Here is a 9,552-nt window from a genome sequence, read left to right on the forward strand (position 1 = left end):
GTGTGTGTGTTCAGTGTGTGTGTGTGTCCAGTGTGTGTGTGTGTGTGTGTGTGTGTGTGTGTGTTTGTGTGTGTGTTTTCAGTGTGTGTGTGTGTGTGTGTGTCCGGTGTGTGTGTGTGTGTGTTTGTCCTGCCTGTGTGTGTCCAGTGTGAGTGTGTCCAGTGTGTGTGTGTCCAGTGTGTGTTTGTCCAGTGTGTGTGTGTGTGTGTGTGTGTGTGTGTTTGTGTGTGTCCAGTGTGTGTGTGTGTCCAGTGAGTGTGTGTGTGTCCAGTGTGTGTGTGTCTGTGTCCTGTGTGTGTGTTCAGTGTGTGTGTGTGTGTGTGTGTGTGTGTGTGTGTGTGTGTGTGTGTGTGTGTCCAGTGTGTGTGTGTGTCCAGTGTGTGTGTTTGTCCAGTGTGTGTGTGTGTGTGTGTGTGTGTGTGTGTGTGTGTGTATGTGTGTGTTTGTGTGTGTCCAGTGTGTGTGTGTGTGTGTGTGTGGGTGTGTTTGTGTGTGTCCAGTATGTGTGTGTCCAGTGTGTGTGTCCAGTGTGTGTGTACAGTGTGTGTGTGTGTGTGTGTCAAGTGTGTGTGTGTTTGTCCAGTGTACATGTGTGTGTGTGTCCGGCGTGTGTGTGTGTGTCCAGTGTGTGTGTGTGTCCAGTGTGTGTGTGTGTCCAGTGTGTTTGTGTGTGTGTGTTTGTGTGTGTCCCAAGTTTGTTTGTGTGTGTGTGTGTGTGTCCAGTGTATGTGTGTGTGTGTGTGTCCGGTGTGTGTTTGTGTGTGTGTGTTTGTCCTGCGTGTGTGTCCAGTGTGTGTGTGTGTGTCCAGTGTGTGTGTGTGTGTCCAGTGTGTGTGTGTCTAGTGTGTGTGTGTGTGTGTGTGTGTGTGTGTGTGTGTGTGTATCCAGTGTGTGTTTGTGTCCAGTGTGGGTGTGTGTCCTGTGTGTGTGTGTGTGTCCAGTGTGTGTGTCCTGTGTGTGTGTGTCCAGTGTGTGTGTGTTTGTGTCCAGTGTGTGTGTGTGTCCAGTGTGTGTGTGTGTGTGTGTGTGTCCAGTGTGTGTGTGTGTGTGTGTCATGTGTGTGTGTGTGTTCAGTGTATGTGTGTTCAGTGTGTGTGTGTGTGTGTGTTAAGTGTTTCCAGTGTGTGTGTGTGTTGTTTGTGTGTGTGTGTGTCCAGTGTATGTGTTCAGTGTGTGTATCCAGTGTATATGTGTATCCAATGTGCGTGTGTGTGTCCAGTGTGTGTGTGTGTGTGTGTGTGTGTGTTTGTTCAGTGTGTGTGTCCAGTGTGTGTGTGTGTGTGTGTGTCCAGTCTGTGTGTGTGTTTGTGTCCAGTTTGTGTGTGTCCAGTGTGTGTGTGTGTGTGTGTGTGTGTGTGTGTGTATCCAGTGTGTGTGTGTGTCCAGAGTGTGTGTGCCCAGTGTGTGTGTGTGTTTGTATGTCCAGTGTGAGTGTGTCCAGTGTTTGTGTTTGTCCAGTGTGTGTTTGTGTGTGTGTGTGTGTGTGTGTGTGTGTCTCCAGTGTGTGTGTGTGTGTGTGTGTGTGCAGTGTGTGTGTGTGTGTTTAATGTGTGTGTGTGTGTGCCAGTGTGTGTGTGTGTGTGTGTGTGTGTGTGTGTGTGTGTGTGTGTGTGTGTGTGTGTGTGTGTGTGTGTGTGTGTGTCAGTGTTACCATGGTTATTATTTACAGGGACACTGAGGAGTCAACATGAACCCCAAACCCTGGATAGAGGGGCTCAGTGAATGTGGAGTGGAATGTGTTCAGGTGGGTCAGTGTGTCAGAGGAGACTCTGTAGAAGGACAGAGTGCCGGCTGGCCAGTCCAGATACACTCCTACTCTGTGGGAGCTGGAGGAGGGGACGTCTATGGTAGTGGACTTATTATTGTGCCAGGCAGAGTAACTGTTGTCAGAGCAGATCAGACTCCAGGACTTGGCATTGTATCCAATCAGACAGTCACCACCCCTTCCTCTCCTGCTGATTCCTTTATATGTCACTCCTATACCAGCCATGTTCCCACTCCACTCTACCTCCCAGTAACAGCGCCCAGTCAGACCCTCTCTACACAGCACCTGTCTACAGAACTCAAATCTCTCTGGGTGATCAGGATACGGCTGCTCCTCACTCCTATATGTCACCTTTCTGTTCTCCTCAGACAGAGAGAGGAATCTGTTTACTGTGTTTAGGTCCAGTGTGAGATCACAGATATCTGATGGATGAAACCAGACACAATATTAGAAATCATCATCCTTCACATTAGAATGTTAACTCACTTTTCACTAATTCATTTAATGTAGATGTTTCTAGGTATCAAAAGGAGAAGTTAAGGTAACTTGAGATTTGCTCATGATCATATGTTATACTGTATGGTAATATAAAACACACTTATTCCCATTAATTACACACACACACACACATCCTGAACACACACACACACACACACTGGACACACACCGGTATGCATGCATGATCACAAACACACATTTCTAAAGTAACACGAACACACCACACACACACACATACACACACACACACACATTGTCAAAGCAACTCTTAGTAAACTTTGGTGTCCCTGATTTGTGCTTCTGTAGAACTACAGCTGATATTTAATATGACCAAGTAAGTAATGATGGTGGTCTTTGACTTTGACTTCACTTGAATTAAGACTTAGTCTTAGTCATATTCTTCACAGCAGTCAACACTCACATTTTCTAAGTCCAGGTTTCATTGTGTTCTCTCCACCATGTTCCACACTGTAGCGGTAAGCAGAAGAACAGACAGTCATTGAGGGATACACCTGAACTCTCTCTCACACACACACACACACACACACACACACACACACACACACACACACACACACACACACACACACACAGTCTTTATATAACTTAGTCCAAGTGGTGGTCAGAATGTTTGTCTTAACTAGCCTGATAACTCCAACATATCTGATATGAACATTGACATAAACCCTCTACATACTTGAGTTTCTCCAGTCTGCAGTGTGGATCCTCCAGTCCAGCAGAGAGCAGTCTGACTCCTGAGTCTCCTGGGTGATTGTAGCTCAGGTCCAGCTCTCTCAGGTGTGAGGGGTTTGACTTCAGAGCTGAGACCAGAGAAGCACAGCCTTCCTCTGTGACTAGACAGCCTGACAGCCTGCAAAGAGTCAAATCATATTAAAAATCACACTGCTATTCATTGGTGTGAAAATTTATTCTTTCAACAATTTCAGATACATCAGAGTCCTGAAACCTGCCATATCTATTCATATATACATATGTATATGTCACGGTTTCGGCCGAGGCTGCTCCTCCTCCTTGTTCGGGCAGGTTTCGGCGTTCGTCGTCCCCGGAGTACTAGCTGCCACCGTTGGATGTTTTCGATGTTCGTTTGGTTTTGTCTAGTTGTTGTGCACCTGTTCCCTGTTAGTGTGATTTTGTACCCTATATATTGTTCCATTTGTTTGTCATGTGTTGTGTGTAATTGTTTTCCTGTCGTTTGGTGCAGTGCTGTTTGCTAGACTCTCTTTGTTTTACCGTCGCACTATTGTTCGTGCGCAGTTCGGTTTGGGAGTGTTTTACGCACTGTGGCGTATGTTTCGCCTCCGGGTTGTTTGACCCGTGTTATGATTTTTGGATTTTCTAGTAAAGTCTGGATTAACTGAGCTCCTGTGTCCTGCTATTGATTCGCAACACATCCGCATCAGAGTTCGTGACAGTATATATACAGTACCAGTCAAAGGTTTGGACACACCAACACATTCAAGGGTTTTTCTTTATTTTTACTATTTTTTACATTGCAGAATAATAGTGAAGACATCAAAACTATGAAATAACACATATGGAATCATGTAGTAACCAAAAAAGTGTTAAATTAATCCAAATCTATTTTATATTTGAGATTCTTCAAATAGCCACCCTTTGCCTTGATGACAGCTTTGCACACTCTTGGCATTCTCTCAACCAGCTTCATGAGGTAGTCACCTGGAATGCATTTCAATTAACAGGTGGGCCTTCTTAAAAGTTAATTTGTGGAATTTATTTCCTTCTTAATGTGTTTGAGCCAATCAGTTGTGTTATGACAAGGTAGGGGGGTATAAAGAAGATGGCCCTATTTGGTAAAAGACCAAGTCCATATTATGGCAAGAACAGCTCAAATAGGCAAAGAGAAACGACAGTCCATCATAACTTTAAGACATGACGGCCAGTCAATACGGAACATTTCAAGAACTTCGAACATTTCTTCAAGTGCAGTCGCAAAAAACATCAAGCGCTATGATGAAACTGGCTCTCATGAGGACCGCCACAGGAATGGAAGACCCAGAGTTACCTCTGCTGCAGAGGATAAGTTCATTAGAGTTACCAGCCTCAGAAATTGCAGCCCAAATAAATGCATCACAAAGTTCAAGTCACAGACACATCTCAACATCAACTGTTCAGAGGAGACTGTGTGAATCAGGCCTTCATGGTCGAATTGCTGCAAAGAAATCACTACTAAAGGACACCAATAATAAGAAGAGACCTGCTTGGGCCGAGCAATAGACATTACACAGGTGGACATTTGTCCATTGGTCTGGAGTCCAAATGGGCGATTTTTGGTTCCAACCGCCGTGTCTTTGTGAGAAGCAGTGTGGGTGAACGGATGATCTCGGCATGTGTAGTTCCCACCGTAAAGCATGGAGGAGGGGGTGTTATGGTGTGGGGGTGCTTTGCTGGTGACACTGTTTGTGATTTATTTAGAATTCAAGGCACACTTATCCAGCATGGCTACCACAGCATTCTGCAGTGATACGCCATCCCATCTGGTTTGGGCTTAGTGGGACTATCATTTGTTTTTCAACAGGACAACACACTTCCAGGCCAACACACTTCCAGGCTGTGTAAGGGCTATTTGACCAAGAAGGAGAGTGATTGAGTGCTGCATCAGATGACCTGGCATCCACAATCACCTGACCTCAACCCAATTGAGATGGTTTGGGATGAGTCGGACGGCAGAGGGAAGGAAAAGCAGCCAACAAGTGCTCAGCATATGTGGGAACTCCTTCAAGACTGTTGGAAAAGCATTCCAGGTGAAGCTGGTTGAGAGAATGCCAAGAGTGTGCAAAGCTGTCATCAAGGCACAGGGTGGCTAATTCTATATTTTATTTGTTTAACACTTTTTTGGTTACTACATGATTCCATATGTGTTATTTCATAGTTTTAATGTCTTCACTATTATTTTACAATGTAGAAAATAGTAAAAATAAAGAAAAGCCCTTGAATGAGTAGGTGTGTCCAAAATTTTGACTGGTACTGTACATAAATGAATGAATGTATCATTATTAACAATAGATAACATGTTTCTAAATTAATCATTGTGTGTCCAGTGTATGTGTGTCCAGTGTGTGTGTGTGTGGGTGTGTGTGTGTGTGTCCAGTGTGTGTGTGTGTGTGTGTGTGTGTGTGTGTGTGTGTGTGTGTGTGTGTGTGTGTGTGTGTCCAGTGTGTGTGTGTCCAGTGTGTGTGTGTGTGGGTGTGTGTCCAGTGTGTGTGTGTGTGTGTGTGTGTGTGTGTGTGTGTGTGTGTGTGTGTGTGTGTCCAGTGTGTGTGTGTGTGTGTGTGTGTCCAGTGTGTGTGTGTGTGGGTGTGTGTGTGTGTGTCCAGTGTGTGTGTGTGTGTGTGTGTGTGTGTCCAGTGTGTGTGTGTCCATTGTGTTTTTGTGTGTGTGTGTGTGTGTGTGTGTGTGTGTGTGTGTGTCCAGTGTGTGTGTGTCCATTGTGTTTTTGTGTGTGTGTGTGTGTGTGTGTGTGTGTCCAGTGTGTGTGTGTGTGTGTGTGTGTGTGTGTGTGTGTGTGTGTGTGTGTGTCCAGTGTGTGTGTGTGTGTGTGTGTGTGTGTGTGTCCAGTGTGTGTGTGTGTCCATTGTGTTCTTGTGTGTGTGTGCCCAGTATGTGTGTGTGTGTGTCCAGTGTGTGTGTCCAGTGGGGGTGTGTCCAGTGTGTGTGTGGGTGTGTGTGTGTGTGTGTGTGTGTGTGTGTGTGTGTGTGTGTGTGTGTGTGTGTGTGTGTGTGTCCAGTGTGTTTGTGTGTGTGTGTGTGTGTCCAGTGTGTGTGTGTGTGTGTGTGTCCAGAGTGTGTCCAGTGTGTGTGGTCATTGAGTGATACAGGAATACTGACCTCAGAGTCTCCAGTTTACAGTGGGGATTCCCCAGTCCAGCAGAGAGCAGCTTCACTCCTGTATCCTTCAGGTCATTGTTACTCAGGTCCAGCTCTCTCAGGTGTGAGAGGTTTGACTTCAGAGCTGAGACCAGAGAAGCACAGCCTTTCTCTGTGACTAGACAGCCTGACAGCCTGACAGAGAGATCATCATGATTTCACAAACACACTGTTAATTTAACACCAGTAGTGTAGAAGGACAATGGCAGATGCATTTGGTTTATTCTCTTAAACAACATATAGATTCATCTTCCATCTCCTAGAATTGTATGGTCATATTGTTATACTAATGTGAACATCAATGCATTGATTCAATATGTTTTTCAATAATACATATATTTCTCTAAACTGAATATTTCTTCCTGATGATTAGTACTTAAAAGTCATTTTATGTACTCACAGAGCAGCTCTGGAGGCTTTGACCACTGGCAGCAGCCTCAGAAGACCTTCCTCTGATCTGGAGTATTTCTTCAGGTCAAACACATCCAGCTCCTTTTCTGAAGTCAGCAACACAAAGACCAGAGCTGACCACTGTGCAGGTGACAGTTTGGCTTCTGAGAGACTTCCTGATCTCAGGTAGCTTTGGATCTCCTCCACTAGAGAATGGTCATTCAGTTCATTCAGACAGTGGAACAGATTGATGCACCTCTCTGGAGAGGGATTCTCCCTGATCTTCTCCTTGATGTAATTGACTATTTCTTCATGGCTCTGTGAGCTGCTTCTTGTCTTTGTCAGTAGACCTCGTAAGTACTTCTGATTGGACTCCAGTGAGAGGCCCAGAAGGAAGCGGAGGAAAAGGTCCAGGTTTCCTGTCTCACTTTGTAAGGCTTTATCCACAGCACTCTTGTACAAAGTAACTTCAGGCTTGTCTCTGAACAGTGCAAAAAAGTTCCTGGTTGATTGAGGTTCGGCCATTAGATTCTCATTGTTGTTGATGAATGAGAGGAACACATATACAGCAGCCAGAAACTCCTGAATGCTCAGATGCACAAAGCAGTAGACCTTGTCCTGGTACAGCCCACATTCCTCTTTAAAGATCTGTGTGCACAATCCTGAGTACACTGATGCGTCATTGACATCAATGCCAGCCCTTTTCAGGTCTTTTTTATAGAAAATCAGATTGCCCTCAACAAGCTGTTGAAAAGCCAGTTTTCCCAGTGACAGAATGCTCTCTTTATTCCAGTGTGGACCTGTCTCTTCTTTCCCAAGATACTTTTCATTCTTCTGTTTGGTATGAAACTCCACAAGGTGTGAGTACATCTCAGTCAGTGTCTTGGGCATCTCTTCTGTCTTGTCTGTACTCAACATGTGTTCAAGGACTGTTGCAGAAATCCAACAGAAGACTGGAATGTGGCACATGATGTGGAGGCTCCTTGATGTCTTTATGTGTGAGATGATTCTGCTGGCCAGGTCCTCATCACTGAATCTCTTCCTGAAGTACTCCTCCTTCTGTGGGTCATTGAACCCTCGTACCTCTGTCACCTGGTGAACACACCCTGAAGGGATCTTATTGGCTGCTGCAGGTTGGGTAGTTATCCAGAGGAGAGCAGAGGGAAGCAGATTTCCCTTGATGAGATTTGTCAGCAGAACATCCACTGAGGTTGACTTTGTGACGTCACAACAGATCTTGTTCTTCTGGAAGTCTAGGGGCAGTCGGCACTCATCCAGACCATCAAAGATGAACAGAACTTTGTACTTGTCGTAGTTGGAGATTCTTGATTCTTTGGTTTCCATTGAGAAGTGATTGAGAAGTTCAATCAAAGTGTGTTTTTCCTTTTTCATCAAATTCAGCTCCCGGAAAGGGAATGAAAATACAAATTGGACATCCTGATTTGCTTTTCCTTCAGCCCAGTCCAGAATGAACTTCTGCACAGAGACTGTTTTTCCAATGCCAGCGACTCCCTTTGTCAGCACAGTTCTGATAAGTTTGTCTTGTCCAGTTAAGGGTTTGAAGATGTCGTTACATTTGACTGCAGTCTCTGGTCTTGCTTGTTTCCTGGTTGTTGTCTCAATCTGTCTCAGCTCATGTTCATTATTGACCTCTCCTGTTCCACCCACTGTGATGTAGAGCTCTGTGTAGATCTTATTGAGAAGTGTTGGGTTTCCTTGTTTAGCGATCCCCTCAAATACACATTGAAACTTCTTCTTTAGATTAGATTTGAGTTCACGTTGAAGAATCACAGCACGCTCATCTGAATCTAGAAATAACACAGAACATATTAATATTACGTCTGTTTTAATGCCTACAGTATTCTAGGACTGTTATAACATTTTAAATGATAATACTTTATTCTCTTAACTGACTGTATAAATGTGTAAATGTTTTCATAATGCATTACAGACTGGTGTGACTGATTATATTATTATGATCTTTCTCTCTCTCTCTCTCTCTCTCTCTCTCTCTCTGTCTCTCTCTCTCTCTCCTCTTCTCTTCTCTCTGTCTAAATGAATCAACACAACACATCCCTGCTGCTACTTGATGAGGTCACTAGGTGTTGTGTTAAGGCTGCTACAATATCATTGAGTTACACAGCTACTTTAGCTGTACTTTAGCTACAGCTTTTAAATGTTCTAAAACAGCATTCAACATGAGGCAGACAGCTCTTACTTTTCTCCAGTGTGTCAGCAAGCTCCTTCTGGTTCATTTTCCTCAGGACGTGCAGTGTGATCTTCAGAGCCCCCTCTCTGGCACTGCTCTCCTGCTTCTCATCTTCAGCATCCACCACTTCCTTATCCTGCTTCTGACTCTCAAAGCCTTCTGGGAGTTCTGGACTAAGAATCCTCTTGAACATCTTCAGCTCGTTCTTCACAAATGTCATAATATTCTCTTCAAGCAACTGAAATAAATCAAGTAAATAAGTTAAGCAAGAGACTAAATGCTTTCTCATTAACACATGAATGAATGATTGACAGATCAACTTTACTTGATGTAAACAAAAACATATGTACATAACAGGACCACATACACTGAATATGGAGGCCAGGTCTGTTTGATGACTCTGGGAAGACTGACCACTGAGAATCTCTGACTCTGATCTCTCCTGTTGGTTTCTGGGGACAAAACATGAGATTACATCTCCTCATCCAGGGAGTGCACACACACACACACACACACACACACACACACACACACACACACACACACACACACACACACACACACACACACACACACACACACACACACACACACACACACACACACACACACACACACACACACACACACACACACACACAGGGAGGGAATGTTGTGTTTGTTTAATATTGTTTCAGGACTATGAAAATGGAAAAAAGGAATAGCCTATGGATTATGAAAACAACAAAAATAAATGGTAAAATGACTAGAGACAGTGTTGTTTAACTCACTGACCATGACCCAT

General features: G+C 44.3%; 1 protein-coding gene across 1 annotated transcript; it reads right to left on the reverse strand.

Moving 5' to 3' along the window:
* Positions 1-1,509: 1,509 nt before the first annotated feature.
* Positions 1,510-9,313, reverse strand: LOC311121857 (NLR family CARD domain-containing protein 3-like). The gene is made up of 5 exons (XM_084196295.1): positions 9,136-9,313; positions 8,778-9,006; positions 6,578-8,367; positions 2,685-2,721; positions 1,510-2,187 (listed from the first exon to the last, which is right to left on the reverse strand). The coding sequence occupies exons 2-5, from the start codon at positions 8,986-8,988 to the stop codon at positions 1,664-1,666; spliced, it is 2,562 nt and encodes an 853-aa protein (XP_084052421.1). The 5' UTR covers positions 8,989-9,006; positions 9,136-9,313; the 3' UTR covers positions 1,510-1,663.
* Positions 9,314-9,552: the final 239 nt, after the last annotated feature.

The sequence above is a fragment of the Coregonus lavaretus genome (genome assembly GCF_964263955.1).
Source record: "Coregonus lavaretus genome assembly, contig: HAP1_SCAFFOLD_617, whole genome shotgun sequence".
Classification (NCBI taxonomy): Eukaryota; Metazoa; Chordata; class Actinopteri; order Salmoniformes; family Salmonidae; genus Coregonus; species Coregonus lavaretus.

What these genes read in the sequence shown, in the direction of transcription:
- LOC311121857 (XM_084196295.1), bottom strand. Translation starts at nt 8,988, where the DNA reads ATGACATTTGTGAAGAACGAGCTGAAGATGTTCAAGAGGATTCTTAGT. An exon ending in CAGTGGTCAAAGCCTCCAGA is followed by an intron (nt 2,722 to 6,577) that starts GCTGCTCTGTGA and finishes AGTGTGGAACAT; the next exon opens with GGTGGAGAGAACACAATGAA. An exon ending in GAAACCTGGACTTAGAAAAT is followed by an intron (nt 2,188 to 2,684) that starts GTGAGTGTTGAC and finishes TTCATCCATCAG; the next exon opens with ATATCTGTGATCTCACACTG.